We start from the raw sequence: 25,415 nt of genomic DNA on the forward strand, positions 1-25,415 counted from the left end.
TTTTTAAGTTTTTAAAATGTCCAGAGACTTTAGATGCTAGTGTTTGGACCAAGAATGTTATAGTATAAAGGAGGACATGATGTCACAAGGCTGAAGCCAGAAAGAGGAAGAATTTTCTGGAAGTCACCACTGTGGTGCTACCCTCTTTTTGGAAGACATGTGAGAGTTTTTGACTTAGTTTTACATATTATTATGAGAAATAGCCATCTGTGTTTGGAAGTGCAGTAACAAGCAAAAGAAGGATGATGGAGGAAGTAGAATAACATTTCACTGGTTTAAACAAACATCACAAAACATTTGTAAAGCCAAACAACTACTGTTTGACTCTACAAATTTATTGGGTTTTGATAATATATATATATATATGAGAATCTAGAGACATGAAACATGAGTCTTTTCTTAAATTGGAAAGATTTATTTAGAATTTGATTTAATTATTTAATAAAAATTAAAATATTATTTAGTTGAAAAAACAAAATATAAAAATTTCACCCTTTCGTGGGAAAGAGATAGAAAAAGGGAAATAAAACTTTCTTTCCATTTGTCAACTTCCCAGGGCAAGATCTTATCTCTTATGTTGATGAACATCTGCAAGTGAAACTCATCTCTTGCATCTCATCACATGTAACAAATTAACACCCAATTGGAGGAGATTTTGGGATAAGAGTAAACAACCTGTTCTTGAGGCTCTCTCCTCAAAGTTCCCCTCATCTAGTCCACCCTCATCAGCTCTCATCTCCAGCCTCTCCTGTCTCTCCACTGAGCCCACCAATCAATGAAGTTTCTCATTCTTCATCCCAACAATAGAATTTAGCCTGTGACCAAAGACATCTGTCTGTTATCAAGAGGTATTATGCACTAAATATTGTAAACTCTCTCTCTTGGTCTATTAGAGGCTTATTTAGCTGGTTTATCAACATAGATATATTTTAATCTCTTTTGTATTTAATCACTTTATTTTATTCATTAAACTTTTATTTGTTAACTTGTCTTCAATTAATTAATTACTAAATAATTTGTCACTAGAGGGATGTGTTAGGTGCCATCTATTATTAAATTTAATAATTAAAATACTATTTATTAAATAATTTAGAATATTCTGGAAGAAAAGAATTATCCCAGGGCATGACTTGAACCCGCAACTCTCACTTAGGCCAAGACTCCACTACCATAAAAACGGGTGTAAAAACCTTCGCCATAAAAACTTTTAATCACATGACCTATTTGCGTTTGTGTCTGGACTGTGGTGGAGGTCCAGCTAGCAAAGTTTTTACGGCGACGGTACTCTCGAAGTTATAAAGACAATGATTATATTCTATGAGTTTTTTCTGTACTATACTTACAAATGTAGTAAAAATAATATCTTTACTTTCATATATTAACTTTTATTATCGTATTATTAATTAAGATAACATACAGCACTCATGAGCTTAGCTTTTTTCATTATATACTCCTCTAAATTGAAGGATTTTCCTTTGGCCGTCCATATCGCGTGTTTTAGACATCCATTATTATAATCGGGATACTTCTTATCGTAGATACACGAATACTTTTGGATGTTTTCGATAAATCTTTCCAGATCTATTCTAGAGTAGCCACAAAGGAACGTACACAAAAGCTCGTTTTTCGCCATTTTCGCACTATGTCACAATGACCTAGATTTCACTGACTTCTGATTGGTGGATAGTACCATTTTACAGCTGTATTCATGTTGAAAGTTGAACACTGCTCAATGCTGGTTTTACGATCTGCTCGGGCGTAAAATCACGGTCACATGATTAAAAGCTTTTACAGTGAGGAAGTTTTACACGCATTTTTATGCTAGTGGCGTCTTGGTCTTACCATGTGGATGCATTACCAGTTGCAATACCCAAGCCTCCAGTCCTATCTCCTCCTCAATATGATATAACTATCCTTGGATACATATGGTACCAACTGAGGATGCCTACAGTGCACTTGTCCTATAAAATCCAACACAAAGCACTCAGCTGTCTATTGCTCAACCCTGACAAGGTATATATATGTGAGAATCGTGGGTTGAGTTTATTCTTCTGAACCTTTTTTGCAGCATTGAACTCAAGAAGCCCACTCACTTTGTCACTGGTTGGCTATAATGTTTTAAATCTATTTCTCTCCAAGATTATGAGATCTTTTTGACATCAGGCTCCTGACACCAGTTAGGATAATTCAAAGTTGCATTCTAAATTGTGACTATAAATTTCTATTCATAAAAATACATTCAAATAGGAGGGTTTGTAATTCAGGTGGGGAGAGTCGTGAATCCGTCANGATAATATAGCGTGTTGATAGTTTATTTTAATCATGCAACCAATATTCAATCTTCAAAACAACAATATAAAAATAAAACCATAAATTAATTTGTAGTTAGATAATTTATAACTATGGGAATTATTACTCATGCCAATTTTAAAAACTTTACAAGTATTATTATTTATATTTTAAAAATGTCTTTCCATAAATAACACACACATTTTAATATTGTCATTTCATATTTTTCTCGCAATTTTTATAAGTACATAGATCTTAATTTTGCTATAAATTTATTTTGCCAAAATAATTTATTTAAATGTAAAATTTTTGCCACCCCAAATTTCACTTAAAATAATCCATATTAACTCTAGATTCATCTCATCAACTCAGTGAGTCCAATTAAAATTAACTTTTGAAACAAACTATAAATATTAAAATCATATTTTATAAATGGTAATCTCTCTCTCTTGAATATTACAATCATAAAATTTAAAATTTTAAGCATAAAAAAATTAAGAGCTAAAAATTAATGAAATTGAATTTAATTATATAAATTAATGTTGTGATGAGGTTCCACTTCCAATATATATTATTTTAGAAGTAGTTTTGGCATCACTATTTTTATAGCACTGTTTTTGACAAAATATACATAGGAGTGATATTTTGCTCAAAGCAGTGCTAATTGTTACACAAAGTATTTCATCTAATTATTTATTAATATTTTAAAAAAATAATTTATAATTTTTTTAAAAAGTGACAGTTTTAATAATATCTAATTAATTTAGTTATAATCATAAAAACAAATCCAAAATTTAAATCTGCAATTCCAGAAAAGTAGAACATCTTATTAAATATGCCATCCAAGTCATCCAATTTAATAATTAGAAGTAAATTAATTTAATCTAGAATGTTTTGAAAGAAAAGACTGACACACAGCAGGATCAAACCTGCAATTCCTGCTGTCCATGTGCATTGTCAATTACCATTAACCCAGACTTTCATCTGATCTTTACTTTCAGACCAAATTATTAAATTTAATGTGCGAGGGCAGCTTAACTGCCTATCTCTAGTTAAAATAACTAATATTTTATTAATTAATTGGCCATATTGTAACCTGATACTAATTAAATTAAATAATAGCTAAATTTTTAACATTTATTAGATTTGATTTCATATTTATAAATCAATTAATTAAACTTCTAACCTAAATATTCACAAAATGCAATAATAATCCTTAGCAGAAATTAACACAAAACAGATTAAAAAGTTATTTCAGCACAAACCTTTCATAGTTAAACTGTTTCAAATGTGGAAACTTATAATTGAACAACTTTTAACAATAATAAAAATTAAAATATTATTTAGTTGAAAAAACAAAATATAAAAATTTCACCCTTTCGTGGGAAAGAGATAGAAAAAGGGAAATAAAACTTTCTTTCCATTTGTCAACTTCCCAGGGCAAGATCTTATCTCTTATGTTGATGAACATCTGCAAGTGAAACTCATCTCTTGCATCTCATCACATGTAACAAATTAACACCCAATTGGAGGAGATTTTGGGATAAGAGTAAACAACCTGTTCTTGAGGCTCTCTCCTCAAAGTTCCCCTCATCTAGTCCACCCTCATCAGCTCTCATCTCCAGCCTCTCCTGTCTCTCCACTGAGCCCACCAATCAATGAAGTTTCTCATTCTTCATCCCAACAATAGAATTTAGCCTGTGACCAAAGACATCTGTCTGTTATCAAGAGGTATTATGCACTAAATATTGTAAACTCTCTCTCTTGGTCTATTAGAGGCTTATTTAGCTGGTTTATCAACATAGATATATTTTAATCTCTTTTGTATTTAATCACTTTATTTTATTCATTAAACTTTTATTTGTTAACTTGTCTTCAATTAATTAATTACTAAATAATTTGTCACTAGAGGGATGGTGCCATCTATTATTAAATTTAATAATTAAAATACTATTTATTAAATAATTTAGAATATTCTGGAAGAAAAGAATTATCCCAGGGCATGACTTGAACCCGCAACTCTCACTTAGGCCAAGACTCCACTACCATAAAAACGGGTGTAAAAACCTTCGCCATAAAAACTTTTAATCACATGACCTATTTGCGTTTGTGTCTGGACTGTGGTGGAGGTCCAGCTAGCAAAGTTTTTACGGCGACGGTACTCTCGAAGTTATAAAGACAATGATTATATTCTATGAGTTTTTTCTGTACTATACTTACAAATGTAGTAAAAATAATATCTTTACTTTCATATATTAACTTTTATTATCGTATTATTAATTAAGATAACATACAGCACTCATGAGCTTAGCTTTTTTCATTATATACTCCTCTAAATTGAAGGATTTTCCTTTGGCCGTCCATATCGCGTGTTTTAGACATCCATTATTATAATTGGGATACTTCTTATCGTAGATACACGAATACTTTTGGATGTTTTCGATAAATCTTTCCAGATCTATTCTAGAGTAGCCACAAAGGAACGTACACAAAAGCTCGTTTTTCGCCATTTTCGCACTATGTCACAATGACCTAGATTTCACTGACTTCTGATTGGTGGATAGTACCATTTTACAGCTGTATTCATGTTGAAAGTTGAACACTGCTCAATGCTGGTTTTACGATCTGCTCGGGCGTAAAATCACGGTCACATGATTAAAAGCTTTTACAGTGAGGAAGTTTTACACGCATTTTTATGCTAGTGGCGTCTTGGTCTTACCATGTGGATGCATTACCAGTTGCAATACCCAAGCCTCCAGTCCTATCTCCTCCTCAATATGATATAACTATCCTTGGATACATATGGTACCAACTGAGGATGCCTACAGTGCACTTGTCCTATAAAATCCAACACAAAGCACTCAGCTGTCTATTGCTCAACCCTGACAAGGTATATATATGTGAGAATCGTGGGTTGAGTTTATTCTTCTGAACCTTTTTTGCAGCATTGAACTCAAGAAGCCCACTCACTTTGTCACTGGTTGGCTATAATGTTTTAAATCTATTTCTCTCCAAGATTATGAGATCTTTTTGACATCAGGCTCCTGACACCAGTTAGGATAATTCAAAGTTGCATTCTAAATTGTGACTATAAATTTCTATTCATAAAAATACATTCAAATAGGAGGGTTTGTAATTCAGGTGGGGAGAGTCGTGAATCCGTCAATAGGGTGACTGACATAAAAATTAATTCAATATAACTGTGGAAAGTAGCCCAATGTAATCTGATGGTTGTTTGTCATTGGTAAGTTTTTTGTATTTCATCTAAAGACTAATAACTAATGAATTCCCTTTTTATATTCAATTAATTTGCTTTTTCCGTGTTGAGGTGTTTGTTTAAACATTAATAATCATGCTTCATCCTATAAACATTGCGTATATTCCTGTAAGCACAATCTTTATTTTTAGATTGTAGATTTTTATGAGAATGTATATGGTTGCCTGTAAACTGCACATATATACATTTATGTGCATCTGTCTATCATAGATAATAGTGTTGAAACAGACAATTCACTTTTCCATATTCTGACTGAGATGCACAGTTTTCTATATTTTGTATGTTTTGTACAAATGTTCTGCATCACACAACATATACTGTAAACATATACTTGAATTTCTCTTAATTCAAGTATATGTTTACAGATAGGAAACGGTGTGACCAAGGAGATTACAGTTTCTTTGAGCATGACAGAGTAATTTAAAATAACCTAGAAACATATATCATAGATTATTATGACCATAAAATGCAAAGGTTTCTGATGCATCCATATATTGTATTGTTAGTTTCCGAAAAAGATGAATATAAGAGAGATAGATGAATTAAATGTTATTCAAAGAGAGCTTTGGAAACAGTCCTTACTCTTATCTGCTTCCAACACTTTGCTGAAGCAGTTATAGACAGGATATCCACATCAATTGTCACAGTAAGAGTTGCAATACCTTGTATTTTTCTCATTATCCTCTTAGCATACAGAAGGTATGTTTGTCAGATTACACTGAATTCATTAATGATAGTTTTGTGACAAATTATGTTTCTTTACACTATATTTAATTATAATGTTCTTTGCTTTGAGTAAATCTGTAACTTATCAGTACAGAATAATATAACTTTTTTTCAACAGAGGAAGTGTATAGAATGAAAATCTCCAATGATCATAACATAACTTCTCTACTAACAAACAAAGTATAGTTTACATCAACAAATCACAGGTAATACATAAATATCAAATAAACTCTACTGAAGTTAACATTAATAATGTTAGTAATGACTTAGGAAATAAGGATGAGCTGTTTCATTCTAATAAGAAATGTTTACTGACTGTTCTCTTAAACAAAAATCTTCTTCTTCACCTCAACAAGTTATGACTAGCATTTTCAGACTACAATAAGGATAAACTAAAATTTCTAGATAACATTTGATCCATATCAAACTCAGACTGTACAGAAGATTCACCGTCTTTACCACTGTCATTCAAACACTTCAGCTGCACTTTCAAATATGCATCTCCAGATGTCAACTATTCCTAGCGTTGATGGACAGTCATCAGCTGATGACACATTTCACAAAATGGCCATTAACAGAAAGCTTTTTAGGTGCATGCAAAACTTAAAAAAAAAAAAAAACAGCAAAATTTTTGCTTAAAGCTCAATGACTTTTGAAATGGAATTCAACACTGACAAACACAGCTGATTTATGTAGTAATAAGATATTAAATGAAATCCACATCACTGATCTTTGGAATAACCTGAAGGTGGTCTAATTAGGATTGAAAATGTTTGTAATTGTACATTTATATTTCTCATCATTTGATTAAACATTGGACTGGATTTTAAAGATATTTGTGGTGTTATACACCACTATAAAACCACAAAAACCAAAACTTTAAAATCCAGTCCAATGTTTAATCTTCAGAATGCCTTGTCTAGAGCACCTGGTGACATCTTGCAAAGACAGTTGTCTAAAAAGTATGATGAAACCTTGCCTTCAGAATATGTACAGTACCTGATTTGCAACAAATGAATTTTTACTCACTATATACAACTATGTTTGCCAAACGTTTTAGTCTTGTTTACTAGACCTAAGAACATTACAGTGCTTGTATAAAGCTGTAGATGACTTCAGGTTTTACTTTAGAAAGTCTATTATTTCTTAGGAAATGTGTAGTGAGGAAAGGAAAGTAACCATACTGTACCTTACTGACAGATGAAATGGATGACTATCAGGATAAAGAATTTGATGGTCAAAGACAGAATATTTGATTTTGGCAAAAGAGAAGAGGAGAGTGATCTAGCTGCTTTACATGCCTTGATATTTATGGTAACAGTCTTTAATAGCAAGTGGAAACTCTGTGGGTTGTTTTTTTACAAATTGGCTATCAAAAGAAGAAAAAGTTTACTGAAACAATATTTTATACTGTTATTCACGGTACTTGAATGAAAGCTGTTGCCATGATATTTGATAATTCAACTGCAAATGTTACTATGGCTACACTATTTGGCTGTGAACTGGATTCATCAAAAGAACTGCAGGCATCTTTTTCTCGGTCTGTGACAAAAGAACCCATATTTGTGTTTAAGGATCCATGCCATATGTTAAAACTGGTTAGAAATGTTTTTGGCACCAGCAGTCTCCAAGTATGACAAACATATATCACAGATTTTTGTAACCAAAAATGCAAAGGTCTCTAATATATCCATATATTATAATATTTATTGACAAACATTACATTGATTGAAAATATGCATCAAACCAAATTCTTAACTTATGGAATATTCTGGATTAAGTAATACCCAAATCTGGCTCACTACTTCCAGAAATGACAGGGGGATCAAAATAGCATGGTATACATTCAGACAAAATTCTGAGATCTTCAAGTCTAAAATGCCAATCGACTTTATTCCAAGAATTTTGTTAATTAACAAAATGTCAACTCAAAGTGCAAAATACCTAAAACTTATCCAGGATGGATTCAACAATGAGAAACCATATGTGTTACAGGGCATTGGCCATGCCCTGTTGCACAGATTAGAAAGCAAGGGATATAATAAAGTGGATTGGCATTTTAGACTTGAAGATCTCAGAATTTCATCCAAATGTAGCCCTGCTAGTTTGATCCTCCTGTTCATTTCTGGAATTAGTGAGCCAGATGTGGGTATTACTTGTCCCAGAATATTTCAGAAGTTAAGAATTTGGTAAGAACAGTCTGTCTAGTAAAGAATTCTCTGAAGGTTGTGCAATCACCAAGAATTTCGTTAATTAACAAAATATGCATCAGAACTACAATGTTCAAGAATATGAAGGACTTTATTTGGCCAAGCTCAGAAATGTTCATATGCAGTGACAGGGGAAAAAATGCTTGACTGGTTGCTCAACTGCTGAGCAATTCTGTAAACAGAAGGAATTAAAATGTTAAGGATAAAATTCCTGGTTTTGAGGTATCCAAAGCAATTGAACATTCTTTCTGTCATCAATGGGTTGGTCAAAATACACTAGTTATGACTGCTAGTATTTTATTTTATTTATGAAACAAATATTTTCAGGCTGCTCGACATACTTCATATAAGAATACATCAAGTAAAGGTTGGAAAGCAGATATTTCTAAATGGAATTATGATGACATAGAAACATTTCTGAACAAACTGAAAAATAATTTATGAACATTCAAGAATCCAGAAATGATTGCCTGTTTATAGACTTCAAGATAATGAGCTTTTTAGATTTTACTGTTGCATGTCACAGCTTGCAAAGGTTATGTAAAAAACTGTTATTAGAAGATAATGCTTTGTTTAGGTATGTGTAATAGTTGAATAAACTAAATTTGGGGAGGGAAGCATAAACAAATTTTTTACTTCCATATAATGTATGTAAACAGGTATATTTTGATATATAAGCTCAGCCAAGATCACATAGAACTTTTCTTTAGTGTCATCAGAAGAAAGTCTGGTTGCAACAACAATCCCACTACAATCCCACTTTGCATCAGCCTACGAAAGCATTCTTCTCCATAATGAACTGAAATCTATTGCAAATGGAAATTGATTCCACAAAATTGCACTGCTGTGTCTTTTTTCACTTCAAGCAGCCTCTTGAAGTTATAAATAAATCTCTGAATATTATCCACCACTGTTTTCTAGTTTCAAGTGTTACTGCAGGAAAGATTGGACATGTTCACTCCTTATACTAGATAGACTGAAAAGCTACAGCAAATGCAATTTATCTGATAAACTAATTTAATGTTAAATTCAATGTTAAAATAAACTACAAAAAAATAACTGAAAACTTGAACATATAAGTTTTAGCCTTTTAATTTAAAGCTCCTTCAGTACATAGTTTGCTACACAGATTGATGTTTCTGATAGATGCATATTTAGTTATTTCTAATTGGAATAACTTTAAAATTTTGTAACAATCATAGAAAGTTTAAAAAATGGGAAGGTCGGTTAAAGTTAAAATGAAATAGATATTAACTATATAACATTAGTAATAATAATAATATAGATAAAAAAATATAACTATTCTTATCTTAATTAAACAAAGATTGAATACATATTATATCAAAAAAAGTTAAAACAAAAATTTCAAGAATGGTACACAGTATTTCTTATCAATTATACTTGAAATATAAAGAGTCATACTAATACTCTAAGATTATTTATAATAATAATTAAAATTAAATCTTTAAAGAAAGATATTTTTCTTTTAGAGATTAAATAAATTTTTTTAATTACTTCTAAAACAAAAAACTAATTTAAGTTTAATAAAACATATATAGATTATGTTTCATATATATAGCAGAAAAACAGATTTTTGTGGTGGATCCTTTCTAATGAAATAAATCCATGCCAATCTTTAAAAATTATTCAAATTGAAGAAATGCTCATGGAACCATTCCGTTCCAAGACTAGAGAGCAATTTTCACTTTTTTTTTCCTGTTAAATGTTTGTTCTTTTTTTTTACATTAATAAATTTTATTTAGTACATGTAAATAATTTTTCTGTTTCTGAGATTGTTCTATCTGCAACAATATATATAAAATTAAGAATTAAAATAAATTATTAAAATTTTTAATATAATAATTCTTGTAACTGCAGCAATGGTTGCATTATATTACAGTATAATTTGAAAACCTAGTCATGTAAAACATATTCAGAACATCAAATTGAAAATTATGTTATATTTTTAAAAAATTTTTTCAATTTCATATTGCAAATTAATTATTTACTACAAATTTTAATAAGATTAAACTAACCTCTATCTTCATCAAGAATTACAACATCGTCATCACTTTTTTCAGTTTTTTCATTCATTTTTGAAGTCTGCAATTAAAAAGTTTATCATCAGTCAGCATTAAAAAAGTGTTTAAATAATTACTTTTATAAAACATACTTAATTAAAATGTTTATATTGTATATCACAATACTTTGTATATCACAATAAGTTGTACTTTATTGTGCATCCCTGTAGTACAAGATATCAGCAAACAGAAAGAGCATGACTTCATCTGGAGGAAACACCAAGAATTAAACGAAGGACACAGGGTTGGAAGCCTAGCAACACTTGGAAGAGGAAAAAATAGAAGTAAAAAAAGAAGTTAACATGTTAACCCCTTTACAGTGAAGTGTGAAAGTATATGTTTGCCTTAAGCCTTTCAGGCACTATTAATTACAGGTGTATTTCTTTTCAAGTTCTCTCCTTGTTTATTGTTTATTCATGCAAGTTTTACCCACTTATAAATGACATCAAGATCTAAAAGAAAATAGTTACATGATAAATTGCTGATTTTATTAAAAACTACATGTAGAAAGAGAAATTATTTATTATGACATTGTCACAATGCCAGGCTACATGTAGAAACAGGAAATTATTTGTTATGACATTGTCATAATGCCAGGCTACAATGCTCTCCACATCAAATTAGTAGTGGCTTGCTCCTGTACATCATACTTTTCTTTTAACAATAGTCTTAAGCCTGGTACTCACATGCGGCAATGGACAACGGAAACCATTGATGGAACAGCAAAGTGACGTCGATTTTGCTGTCAAAGCCGATGAAATATGAAGTTAAAAATTTTCAACCTTTGCCGTCATGGAAAGCGGAACGGCAAAAATTAGACCAATAGGAAGGCCATTTAGCAATGTCATTATAAAGATCACGTGGTACAATACCATTCAAACTATGGCGATCAGCAAGCTAAAGCTTTATTTGTACACTAATACACTAATATATTTCATTTATACGCTATATTACTATCTGATTTAGATATTAATGTCAAATAGACTTACTTACTGCATAAAGTATTGGGAATGGAGTAATCGTAATTCGGTGACAAAAGTATTTGATATTCCTAACTTTCGATGATTTAGAATATTTTTCCTATCCAAATTATTCATTTTTGAGGTTTTTTATTTGCAATAAGATCAAAGGAAAACTTAAAAAGTTTAATTGATATAACAAAGCAATCCCAGTAGATGCCATTTTCGACTACTGGCACTTGGTCTACCTACTATAGTAGCTTGTTTATATTTACAGCTGGCAGATGGCACATTTTAATTGTAGGGTAATTTCCACACGTGAGTACACACAATACAGAAAGGCAACGGAACAGGAACCGTTTCTGTCATCTGTTGCCGCATGTGAGTACCAGGCTTTACTCGTCATCTATCTAACAATTTTCAGGGAAAATTTTTGCATTGAAATCACATGACTTCTGGTTTGCATCTGAAGTTCATGTATAGTTCATCAGGGCCTTCTGCTCCTAAGGATACCATACCTGATCTTGTCTTTCATCTATCTAACTCCGTTCTCGAGATTAAAGAAAGACGGACAGACGACAGTGGAAATTTATAGGGCTACAATTTTTTTTAACTTGCAGTCCAAAAAGTAACACTCACCAACATCAAACTCCAACAATATGCAAAAATCCAAACCCTAAGATTGTGTCCACATTATGTCCCCCTCCAACAAAAATCCCTTAAGGATTATACTAGACATTGAAAATGTTGATTGTGGGCATAGAGTATATTTCTAAGGAAGACAATTTTAACTTTCCATAATCATCTTGAAGTGTCCACAAATACAACAAACTATGAGAGGATGTCTTCACAGCATTGGACATTATCAACATTATTGCAATTACTTATCATCATTGCAACTAGGCCCAATGAATCTAAGGATTTGGTCTTTACGACTAAGGACTTTTCTTGTTAGCCTAATTTTTATAGAACAAAAAGTTCTGCATCAAATTAATTGTGAGCATTCTGGTAATTATCAATGCAAATTTCCTGTCTCTTTTACATCTGCTAAGTGAAATAAAATTGCCCAATTTTGTTCCTTTTGCACCTTAAAGATTTGTGTTAATTTACATATTTTCCATGTCATACAGACATTTAGCACCCTAAGCACAAAAACACGGTGATACACAATTATCCCATTGAGGTGGGTAAATGTACATTTTTTAAAAATTATCTCTATTAATATGCCTAGTAGAGAAAGTTACAGAGGTATATATGAATAGCATTAGTAAGATAGCAAAGCTACTAAAAATGAAATAATCAGCTGTGCTTTCTTAAGTTGCAAAAAATTGTAAACAATGGAAAATCAATACCAATATTTACAGTTACCCCACTTAATATTGTAGCTCAACTTACATCTAATAAAACTCAGACAAAAAGAGAATAAAATCAAAAAATTATCCGTTGTAGATCAAATCAGAGACATAAAAGCTATTTTCTATTAAAAGCTATCAGTTGATTCTGCTAAAGTTATCTCTTAATCTTTAAAAAGTTTTATCTAAAGTACTTTTTTTTTTTTAACTAAAAAACCATGCCACTGCACACTGAGTCAATAAAAGTTTCTCCACTCAGCTCCATATTGCTAAAGAAAACATTTCTCTAAAGATTCAATTTTACTACTTAAGTAATCCAATCTAGAGAAAAACCATTTTCTGGCTAGAAACTACTCCATGAATATTCTATATGTAATATATTTCTTAAATTATCAGTGTTCTAAGATATCACTGGTAACATCAATACCATAATCCATGAAAGTTTCGTTACTATTTAGCCAATTCCATCTAGAATATACAAATTTGTTTTATCCAGAAAATTTTCTGGGATCCTGCTAATGATATTTATAATACACATATAATGGTTCCATTTCAGTCTTTAGATGTAAATTGGAAAATGGCTCCAGAATATCTCAGATAAAATTTAGAATGGCATCAATGATCAAAGATAGTTTTATTCCAAATGAAACCTCTGCAGTAATATGCATATAAGAAATATGATCCCAGAACACCTTTGATAAGATAGAAAATGGCTCTTACCAGTATGTATCATTGGATCAGTCCAAAAATTAGTTTTTCTGGGAAAAGAATTCCACACTCTAAATAGAGATTAAATATATGGCAAAATAGAATCAATAAAGAAAATATAACAATCAAAAATATGATTACAGAGCACTTTTAAGAATCAAAAATCGTCAATATTTCAAATCAATTTAAAATAAACTACTTAGTGATTTCATCCCTTAAATGTAGTTAAATAACAAAATGAAATCACTAAAGGTATTAAATCTATGGTGTAATCTCAAATTTCTAGATAAAGTATAAGATGGTTTATATATCATTGGCTCATTTTACAGTGTGTCAGTTTTGAAAATAAAAGAAATTTTGCTATCTAGAAAGGGAATCATTTAACACCTGGAAACCTTTATGAAACAAATATAAATAATCATTGAATAGTAAACAATATAAATGTCATGAACTAAATAATGAATTGCTAATTCAGAATGATATGATTTAAAAACATCTTAATTAATGTGAAAATAAATACAGAAAATGCTATAGTGGATGTTGTAATCGACTGTATCTCATTTCAAGAAATATGACATTTAATACTAAAGTGAAAAAAAAATAACTTTTAAAATTAAAATATTCACAATTCAAAAACTGTTTCAAAAAATTGCAATTTCTAAATACTAATAATAATTTCACACTGATACCTTTAAATTATACTTTAACATTTTTGGTTGTTTTTAACAATTTTTTCAAAGAAAAATATATTCTGAATAAATTTGGTTGTTAAAAATGACAGAAAACATTAAAGTATAATTAAAAGTACAGGTAACCCCCGTATAACACGGCACTGCTATAGCACGGATTCGCTCTAACACGGTTCGAGAATTGGTACCATCCCCCGTATAACACGGCACTTCTATAGCACGGATTCACTCTAACACGGTTCGAGAATTGGTACCATCCCCCGTATAACACGGTACTTTTATAGCACGGATTCACTCTGACATGGTTCGAGAATTGGGTAAAACCCTCGAACAACAGGAAATGTAATAAATTTTTACATACTTAAGTAATAATAGTTCACGAAAATTATTATTTTCGTGAACTATTAGTACTTAAGTATGTAAATTTTCTCTTCTCGCCTTCTGTCGATACACGTGGTCCTTCTCGAAACTTGTTTCAATGTTGCCAGATCGCGACGCTTCTGCATCTGATGTTGCCGAATGTTTTTCCCTTATTCCATACTTGCTTTATTCTTCATAAGTGCTTAGCACCATATAAGGAAATTTATAAAGACCTTTTAACTAGAAGCAAGCAATCTAAAATTACATACATTTTGCAAAAGGTAAAGCATGGATCTGAAGATAATGCAGAAAAATGCTCAGAGAATAAGGATAACTTCCAAAAAGAAGACGCTCTCGGTTAATTAATAGTGTTTTTAGTGATGATGAAGAAAATATTGTTTAATTTATATTAATATGTATCACTTAAAAAAATTTTAATGAAGATATTTAACTTAATTATGAAAATATACTAGCATGTGTTTTTAATTTTTGGAACCTAACCCTCCTTTTTGTATTAGTTCTTTGTTTCGTATAACACGGATTCGCATAACACGGCAATTTTTTGGAACGTAACTACCGTGTTATACGGGGGTTACCTGTATACAGCATTTAAATGTATCAGTGTGAAATTATTAGCGATTCAAAACAATTTCTTTTTTATTTAAAAAGAAAGGTCTTTAATCCATTATAGCCCATTATAGTGTTCTATTTATAAGATAGTATTTTTGCAGGTCTTAGCCTGTTAAATAATAACATCTTTTGTAAATTTTGTAACTTTTAGTCCAAGCTTGAAGTGTACAGTACATGTATGTGCTTGTATTGTTCTATTTCACTTCTTGACGTTAGTCATTTGTATTTTAATTTTTCACCAGATGCTCATCCTCTAGTATTTAAAAACAAAACTATTTTATCTAGGTGGTTTGAATCATTCTTGTGTATTGTCAGCAGTAAAGATCAATACCAATAAGAAAAGCAAAGCTTTTTGTTGCATTCCAAAATGCAATTCCAAAGCCACACAGGAGCCTGATATAAGTATTCTCCAAAGATAAAACAGACTAAGGTCAAAGCCTATACCTTCACACGCGAGAAAATACCTATTATCGGTGAATGTCACCTCCAACTCAAGTCTGGAAGCCATGAAACCATGAGCAAATTCCTTGTCGTCAGGACGCGTGGGCTACCTCTATTGAGCGGAGATGCATGCAAAAAACTAAACCTTATTAAAAGGATAAATTCTATTACACCTGAACTTGACCCAGAAAATATTTTGGAATCCTATTCCAGTGTGTTTGAGGGAAGTGGCAAACTCAAACATGAGGTTATAATCAAATTAAATCAAAATGCAATTCCAAAACTTGTTCCTCCTAGAAGGATCCCAGAAGCTTTAAAAAGAGAAGTTACACAAGAATTAGAGGATCTGGTTAGAAAAGGAATCTTAAAAAAGACAGAAGAAACTTCTAGTTGGCTCCACCCAATGGTCATTGTTAAAAAGAAACAAGGAAAATTACGCCTGTGTATAGATCCGCATGAGTTAAATAAATACATTATTAGAGATAATTATCAGATACCATCGCCAACAGAACTGTTATCGAGCATTCCAAAAGCTAGATATTATACAGTTATGAATGCTAAATCAGCCTTCTTTCAGCTACCGGTAGAAGAACAATCAAAAAAACTGTTAATAATGAATACACCTTTCAGAAAATATAAATTTACAAGATTGCCATTTGGAATCACAACAGCATCAGAGCATTTTCAAAGAGCACAATACTTTCAGATACAATACTTTCACACAATATCGACACAATACTTTCAGATATTGAAGGCATTTACACATATATGGACAATGTTCTAATCTATGGCGACACATTAAGAGAGCATAATCAAAAACTGATAAAAGTCTTACAAAGAGCAGAAACTCATGGTCTTAAATTTGAAAAAAGCAAGACCCAACTGGCACAAAGGCAAATCACCTTTGTAGGGCACATAATAGGGCCAGATGGTATAAAACCAGAAGAATCAAAACTTATTGCCATTCAATAATTAAAAGAACCAGAAAACCAAAAAACATTATAAAGATTCTTGGGATTAGTGAATTATTTAGGCAAATTTTTATCTAATTTATCAAATCTCACACACAATCTTAGGCAGCTGCTCAGGAAAAATATTGAATGGACATAAGAGGCAAGAAGGGATTTTAATTATATAAAGAAAATTCTAATGCAGCCTCAAACGTTAGCACAATTTGATACAAACAAAATTATAACCCTACATACGGATGCCAGTCAACATGCTCTAGTAGCAACAATTTCACAGGAAGGAAAACCCTTAGCTTTTTCATCATCATCTTTGAATGATACACAACAAAACTACTCCCAAATCAAAAAGGAACTACTTGCCTTATATTATGGATGTAAAAAATTTGATCACCTGCTACTTGGAAGATCGTTTGTAGCATATACCAATCACCAACCTTTAATCACGCTAATTAAAAAACTATTAAGTGCATTGTCTCCTAGACTGCAGAGATTAATGCTAAAGTTATTGGCACACAATTTCAAGTTATACTACAAGCCAGGAAGAGATAATCTTATTGCAGATGTTCTTTCAAGGGACATAAGGCATTCTACACCCAATTTTTCAACACCAGACCTAGACAAACAAGTATTAATAAGAACCGTTGGTATGAAAATTACAGACACCAAACTCACAGAATTAGCTGAAAACACAAGACAAGATCAAAGTCTGCAGACTGTAAAGAAATACATATCAGAAGGATGGCCGGTACATAAAAAGTCTATCCCATCAAACCCTACTACGATTTTAAAGAAGACCTACACCTATGGAAGGATATTATATGTAAAGGACCTACCGTAATAATTCCACAGAAACAAAGAACCAGAGTTCTACAGCAAATTCATGCTGCACATCTGGAAATCAACACTTCACTCAGTAGTGCGAGGAATAAGGTATACTGGCCAGGAATAAATCGTGACATAGAAGAAGCAGTAAAATCTTGTAGACAATGTCAAAGGTTTCGACCAGCTCAGACAAAAGAACCTCTGATACCCCACAGAATTCCTACATATCCATGGCAAGAAGCAACAACGGATATTTTCTATTTGGCCAACAGTCCATATTTGCTAATTGTGGATAGATACAGTGCCTATCCAGAAGTTTATAAAATGCCATCGACTGATGCTTCCAAAGTTATTCCCAAGTTCAAAGAAACCTTTTCGCAATTTGGAAATCCAGAAATATTGATGACGGATAATGGTCCCCCATTCTCGTCAGCAGCTTTTAATTGCTTCTGCGACAAATGGAGTATCAGGCATTGTACATCTAGTCCTCAATATCCCCAGAGTAATGGCCACATAAAACGGCATGTGAAAAAAATAAAAAATATACTTAAAAAGACAACAGAATCAGGTCAAGATCAGTATTTGGCTTTGCAAAACTGGAGAAACACTCCTAGGAACTTGTCATCTCCAGCTCAGCTGTGCATTGGAAGAAACTTAAGGTCAACACTTCCATGCAAATCATCCCATTATCACCAATGCCAATTTCATAGAGAGGATATCCAACAACAACTAGAGCAAAACCAGAACAGGATGTCAATCTATTATGGCAGAGGTAGTGTTCCCCTCAATCCGTTGAGACCGTCAACGCGAATTTTAGTGCTTACAGGAAAAGAATGGTCTCCGGCAACTGTTGTATAACTGCTAAATGAACCCAAATCATACTTAATAGAAAACTCTCACGGACAACAATACCGAAGAAACAGAGTGCATCTGAAACCGAATCACAGCCCCAGAAAAGCACCTCAAGAGAAAAGTGACGAGAAACAAGAATACGGAAAGGAACAAACTGAGGAAAAGGAAGAAGTAGCAATCTCAAAACAAAAGGAGTTTCAAACTCCAACACAAAAAACTAGATCAGGAAGAATCATTAAAGCTCCTGCTTGACTCAATTTGTAAATATGTACGTATTTAAGTTTTATGTGTTTAGTCATTTCATTTGTCATTAAAAAAAAAAAAGGAAACATGTTACGGGAAGAACTGGCAACACCAGAGAGAGGGGGGACGTGCAAGACAGACGGCCCTGACTAATGTATAAGAGTAAAGATCACCCGGTCCAAGTAGGACCCCGAATAAAGCATTCAGAGTAAGTGTCTGTATTCCTGTCTCACGGGGGTCTTAAGTGCATCACAAAGGGCATACAAACATTAAGTAAACCACATAAAAAATTCATTTCATTTTTTTCCTTTTTTTTTAAAATAAACTACTCAAAAATCATCAAATCCATTAGAAAAAACAAGCCATTAAATGAAAATAAATGTCATATCATAAAGCACATTTAATACTGGTGGAAAAAATTATATGATTATGAATAAATTTAAATTCCCAGATCTATTAATCTTAAAATCATATTTAAAAAATGTTAAATAGATAATTTATACTTAAAATGAACAATACAGCATTATATGTAAAAGAAATTAATACATGATACTTTTCTTTTTGAATTATTAAAGTCACAAACAAAGAAAATAAATGAAAACATGTCTGTCTTCAATTCTCACCAAATGCAATGATAATTATACGCGCTACTTTTTAAAATTTCACCTAAATTTATTAAACAAATAATTAATACGATCATTTTGTAAAATTTTATCATAATTAATATATGAATAAATTCCACGTGGTTTCTTACTGTTTATGGCTTTAATATACTTAAAATTGTAACATTTTGGATTTTTCTGAACGTTTAATTACCTTATTCTGTTTATCCATTATATATTTTCACATAGCAATGAAACCTGACTACTTTAACAATAAATTCGTAACAGTTTTAAGACAAATACTAGAAACCCGAAATGGCGGATAATGACGCAAGAGAACGAGATTATTTTATTTTCAACTTTTCATCATTTTAATTTTTTATAAATTGTTAGTTTAAAATGCCAATTATTCGTGGCGTTTCTATAAAATGTATTAATTATATTAATGTTTTAATTAGAATTAAGTGATAAATATTTAATTAAAAATTTTTTTCAAAATTAATAAATTTGCTTTTAATTTTATATACCGCGTGAGGCGCTTTGATTTGAAAACTGAAACTCGTTTTTATTGTTTATAATATTTATTGAGAAATTTTTTTTATATTTTTTATATTTAAAATGTTTTAATAATATTATTAAATTTTTTGTTGGAAAATAATACAAAATTTAAATTCATGTTTTGTGACAATAATAAATAAAGAAATTAATTAATTATAATATTTTTAATGTCATGGATGCTGACTTATTTTTCAAATCATTTTAATTTAAAAGTTTTAAATATAAATCATTAAAAAGTTATCTATAGATGAAATAAAATTAATAATTTTTTTCGTTATAATTTACAATTATCTGACTTACAACAAACTCCTTTCGCCCTGTCGGCACTAAAAATATTTTTTTTCGGTCAAGATGGCAGTCTATCGCTCTGGGACACCCGGGATCGAATCCCCAGGAATTTTTCGGGGGTGGTCCAACCGGATATATCGTCTCCCGTTCCTCACCACCCGGCCGCCCAAATGTGGGCCTGGCCGAATCCATAATGGACTTGCTAAAAAGAGGCCCTCTTAGTGCCCACAGAGTGGAAAGAGTTAAAAAAAAAAAAACCATTATGGATTATGTCAGGCCTACAATGGGGCAATCGGGTGATAAAGGACAGGTTTGACATAACCGGAACGCATCGTCCATGAAAAATTTCCTGAAGTTTTTTTTATCTATACAGGTTTGATTTTGAGTGATAGGTTGACACCTCAACTGATCGACCATTCGGCCGTCTAACAAAGTGGTATAGTAATACAAAATTATTAAATAGTGAGAAGAATTTTATAAAACTGATGTTATACGACCTGCGAAGATAATGCTGGATGTATAGGGCCGAGCGGTTAAGGTGGCAACTTTCATCTCTAAAGGACCCGGAATCGAATTCGAATGTGTCGAAAAACTTCGGGAAAATCCGGATGGTTGTCCGTCCGATATATGTCGAATCCCGTCCACACGACCCAAGCGCCCGTGGACCTGACCGAACCCACAATAAGCTTGCTAAAAATGCCGTCTTGATGTCCACAGGGCGGATGGAGATTTTAAAAAAGATCTGTGGGCGTCCACAGAAGGAGACAAATAGGATATTTTTATCCTGAGAGCGAGTAAAAATTTCCAGAATTTGTAATCGAAAAAGTGATTACGATACATAACCTTACATCCTCGACTATGGAACGCTTTATCTGCTCTGTTGCATTGATACAATACTATATTCTATAATCTACTTACAAAAAACACCCAAAAAAATTAAACAAAAATTTATTGAAGTAATTATTTATTTCGAAGCTTCGCTCCTCTAAAAAATTTTCTACGGATGTCCATGTCTGTGGGGATGATCTATGGACGAAACCGATGCGGTCCTCCAATGCTAAATTGGATAAAACCATAAAACATCAGTTCATTTCAAATGTCCCTCCAAGATTTTTATAATATGCAGTTTTTTTTCTTTTTTTTAATTATCGGATTACTTGAACACAAATTACCTAGATCATTTTAACCAGAAAAACTTATTTGTTTTTAAAGACAAGAGATTCCCGCTTTATTGAAAGATATTAAATAAATTAACTTAAATATAATAGATATTGTAATATGAATTGAATATTGATAGTTTTGTGATTTTCATTATTTTATAGTAAGTAAAATTGTTGGGGCCATAATATAAACATTTGGCAGAGAGAGATCGTGATGATTAATAAGAAAGGATTGGAATAAATAATAATGGACTCCTAGGATTAGCTATAGCAATTTTTTGTTCTACTAGAAAATTATTTATTGTGAATATATCAGAACTATGTTATTGTGACTTAATTAAACACCTTTGGCAAATAATTACTGCTACTAGTGGACGAGTGGATAAAACCACTGAAAACTGGTAATTGATTGATCGCGAGTTCACGCCTTGCCAACGGGCTAGCCAAGTAGAGTTTTCCGAATTTTCTTCACATATCTAACATTCAAATAAAGACAGTTTCTCACAGAGTGTAATGCCTTCTATGACTCTGTTGACAGTTCGCCTATGTGCTTTGCCATATGTTATCAAAACAAATTAAACGACTGCAAATGTTAAAAATTTGTTTCACTTAGTAGTTATGTCTTATTTATGAAATTATCGGATATCCTATTCTATCCTCTTAAAAAAAATTATGCTAGCCAAGTAAAATCAATCTCATAATTAATTAATAATTAAGTGTATGTTACATAAAACTATGATTAAACTTGTTATCACAACTCTTGCTGCCGTACATTAATAATAAGCTTCTGTCAATGGCATGAAAGCCTATTTCTTATACCTTTGTATATTTATCAATATAAAAAGTATATTGCAAAGAAAAAAAACACAATAATAATAAATTTTCATTTTCTTCACTATATTATAAGCCTATATATTTATTACTTCAATTTGCAAAAAGTCTTTTAAAAAATTATGGTTATTGCTTAAATGTACAGTTCAGAATTAAATTCCCTTAAATAAATAAATAAAATATGGTGATCTAAAATATTATTTATATGATGTTTATATTTTTCAAAAATAAATAAATTAAATATTTTAAAATAATAGTAGTATCGCTAAATCGAAAATAATCTAGAATAAATTAATTTTATTATTATTTACCATTGATTTTATTATTATTTACCATTGAACAACAGGAAAATTAGAAAGTAGAAAAGTTTCAAGATTAAGTAAAAGATCATTCTTAAGTAGAAAAGTTTCAAGATTAAGTAAAAGATCATTCTTTGATCACTTTATTAAATTATGTGGTAAAATTTCATGTTACAAATCAACAAATTAATAAAAAGCCAAATTTATATTCAGAAGCAAAGAATGTAGTTTTAAAATTCTTTTCTGACAACATTAATTTTTCTTACTGCATGCAATTTATTTTATTCTTTCCGCCCCTGGACACAAAGTTGTAATATTATAAATAAAAACTAATATAGAAACGCAAAGCGACGCGACACGTTGAAGAAAGATATTAAATCGAGATTCGTAGCTAGGTTATTGACGAATGAATAAAAGCAAAACCAGTAAAATGCTGCAAATAGAGTAATGGTAAGTAGAGATAATCATCCGATTTTTATATTAGGTTTTTCGTAAAGAAATAAGCAATTAACTGATTATCGCGCGCGTGACGCGCGTCGGACGCGCAGCGCAACAATAATTATTATCTATTGTTGCGTTAACAATAAATGCTTGTAGTTTTGACCATTGTCAAAGCGAGTTCAGCTAATTGTCGAAGACTTTATTCGATGCAATTTTTCTTAATGCGAAATATTTGTTTCAATATGAATACAATAAGTAAGTTTACCTTATTCTATTATATATACCGTAATTATAATTATATTCCTTAGATGACAGCAGGTAGCTAATATAAATAAATTCACCGCAATTATTAATATAACTTTTAGAAAATAAATATTCAATTAATTGATTAAAAAATGAAAATGACCGACTGCCATTAATTACATTTAATAATTATAAAATTACTGTTTACAGATATTGAATGCTTTTGTATCGAAACTATTTTCCAGTACGAAGATGGTTTCTACGTAAAGTATGATTATCAGGTAAGTGAAAAGAGAAATTTTGAAATATTCTAAATATTATTCACACAAGAACGAATACAAAATTATTTAGAGGGTGTGCAGAAACTTCTATGATTTACCAAATAATGTCAATAGGAATTCTTAATTAATCCTGGGTTAATCACACGAAAATTCATACAACAAAAGACAAAAATTAAACATTACAATATTTAAGTTAGACAAAGTATTTGCTGGATACAGAACCATAAAATGAATTAAAACTTACGATTATGTTAAAAATATTGTTTCAATGGATGACTTTAATATCAAGATTACAGTGTTTCTTGTCGCTTATTTTACTAAGCGACGCGTTAATATAAGAATTTCAATAATTGCTATTTGTATTAATTAAATCAGATACTAAATATACACTACTGAAATAATTATAAATGTTCCCGAAGAAGAAAATTTGTCTATGTTAGATTGCTTCAATTAGAAATTAAAAATAAGTTCAATATTTGATATATTTGTAACTAATCAATTCTATGTTTAATTTTTTAGTATGTCCTGCCACAAGGATATGGATTATATGTTCAACATTTTCCACATCAGCAAGCCCCTACAATGCTTGCTTATCGACTTCCAAGTGAAGATGGTGTTTACGGATCGCCATCTGGAGTCGTGGATTCCGGCTTGCAGGCATTTCAGTATCAGCCTCAAGCAGAAATGAACGGAAGTGAACCTCTCGAAGAATTTCCTCCGTGTGAGATGCAAACACATCAATCGGATTCTTCTTCTGTAGCAGAAATGTCGCTACATCCGGGGCAACCAAATATGTTGCAAAATAACTCGGAACCGGTACATAAGACCCGGAAAGAAGTGGAAAATACGGAACCCGACGTGCTTTCGTCATTTGAAACTTGTCAAGTTGTATCAAATCCACACGTTAATGGTAAATTCCGTTAAATCTATATCTATATCTATATCTATTCTGTATCTATATCTATATCTATATCTATATATATATATATATATATATATAGGGGAAGGGAGGGCAGGATGGAAGGTTTAACTTTATGATGTAAAAAAACATAAAACAACATAATATAAAGCTGTTATTTTAATCAGTCTCGACAGAGATCTTCGATGGTTAAAAAACAGTGTAATTAAAAATAATTAATATTAAGCATAAAATCTGTTAGGAATCATGAAGTAAAAACGTAAAAAATTCCATCTTGCCCTCACCCTGAAGGCAATATGGAATACATAGGATATCCCTATATTTTACAATTGACACATAAAAAACGTCCACCTTTTGTGTCTGTACATAATTCATGTGCCCAACCACAACACACTGGACACTGTACCCAGTCATCTGTGGGCGGTTCCACATATGGTTCTCCACATAATACACAAAACCTTCATCCATCGCCATCTGCAGTTTCTTCAGTCCAAGAACCTCTGTTGCTCTTTCTTATATATTTGTTCACCATCTAAAAACAATTACATCCTCAATTAATTAGATAAATTGAAAACAGAAATGAAAATAATTGGGCGCGGGCAACATGGAAACTATTTCATCTTGCCCAAATGGCCATTGCCAATAATAATATCAACGCTTTAAAAATCCTTGAATTTTTTTCCTCTTTAAATATCAATTCATTCAATCTATCCCTGATAGGTACTATACTTTGTATAAAAGCAAAATGGTAATACTTACCTTGTAAGCAAGGTAAGTATTACCTTGCTTACTTACAAGGTAAATATTACCTTGCTTACTTACAAGGTAATACTTACAAGGTAAGTATTACCTTGTAAGTATTACCTTGAAAGTATTACCTGAAGGCAAGATGGAATACATAGGATATCCCTACATTTTACAATTGACACATAAAAAAACATCCATTTTTTGTGCCTGTACATATTTCATGTTTCCAACCACAACATACTGAACACTGTACCCATTCCTCTGTGGGCGGTTTCACATATGGTTCTCCACATAATACACAAAACCTTCATCCATCGCCATCTGCAGTTTCTTCAGTCCAAGAACCTCTGTTGCTCTTTCTTATATACTTGTTCACCATCTAGAAACAATTACATCCTCAATTAGTTAGATAAATTGATAACAGAAATCAAAATAATTG

The 25,415-nt window shown here is 31.4% G+C and overlaps 2 protein-coding genes across 3 annotated transcripts in view; one reads left to right on the forward strand and one right to left on the reverse strand.

The window, feature by feature from the left end:
- The window catches only part of LOC111638406 (nucleolin-like), a 96,142-nt gene extending 76,590 nt beyond the window's left edge, over positions 1-19,552 (reverse strand). For both annotated transcript variants that reach the window (XM_023384114.1, XM_023384115.1), the window contains exons 1-2: positions 19,424-19,552; positions 10,539-10,605 (exon numbers count right to left, since the gene is read on the reverse strand). In XM_023384114.1, the coding sequence (XP_023239882.1) occupies positions 10,539-10,605; positions 19,424-19,441 (85 nt within the window). In that variant the 5' untranslated portion in view covers positions 19,442-19,552. The remainder of the gene's footprint in view (positions 1-10,538; positions 10,606-19,423) is intronic.
- A 3,380-nt stretch (positions 19,553-22,932) lies between these two features.
- Positions 22,933-24,234, forward strand: LOC111638405. Its single transcript, XM_023384111.1, has 3 exons — positions 22,933-23,041; positions 23,240-23,310; positions 23,830-24,234. Exons 1-3 carry the CDS (start codon positions 22,933-22,935, stop codon positions 24,232-24,234), a joined length of 585 nt encoding a protein of 194 aa, XP_023239879.1.
- Positions 24,235-25,415: the final 1,181 nt, after the last annotated feature.

Source organism: Centruroides sculpturatus, unplaced genomic scaffold (genome assembly GCF_000671375.1).
Source record: "Centruroides sculpturatus isolate CEXI.00-Female unplaced genomic scaffold, Cexi_2.0 scaffold1248, whole genome shotgun sequence".
Lineage (NCBI taxonomy): Eukaryota > Metazoa > Arthropoda > Arachnida > Scorpiones > Buthidae > Centruroides > Centruroides sculpturatus.

Coding starts and splice junctions, on each gene's coding strand:
- LOC111638405 (XM_023384111.1), top strand. CDS start 22,933: ATGCTTGTAGTTTTGACCATTGTCAAAGCGAGTTCAGCTAATTGTCGA. Junction 23,042..23,239: donor TTTCAATATGAATACAATAA/GTAAGTTTACCT, acceptor TACTGTTTACAG/ATATTGAATGCTTTTGTATC. Junction 23,311..23,829: donor ACGTAAAGTATGATTATCAG/GTAAGTGAAAAG, acceptor TTAATTTTTTAG/TATGTCCTGCCACAAGGATA.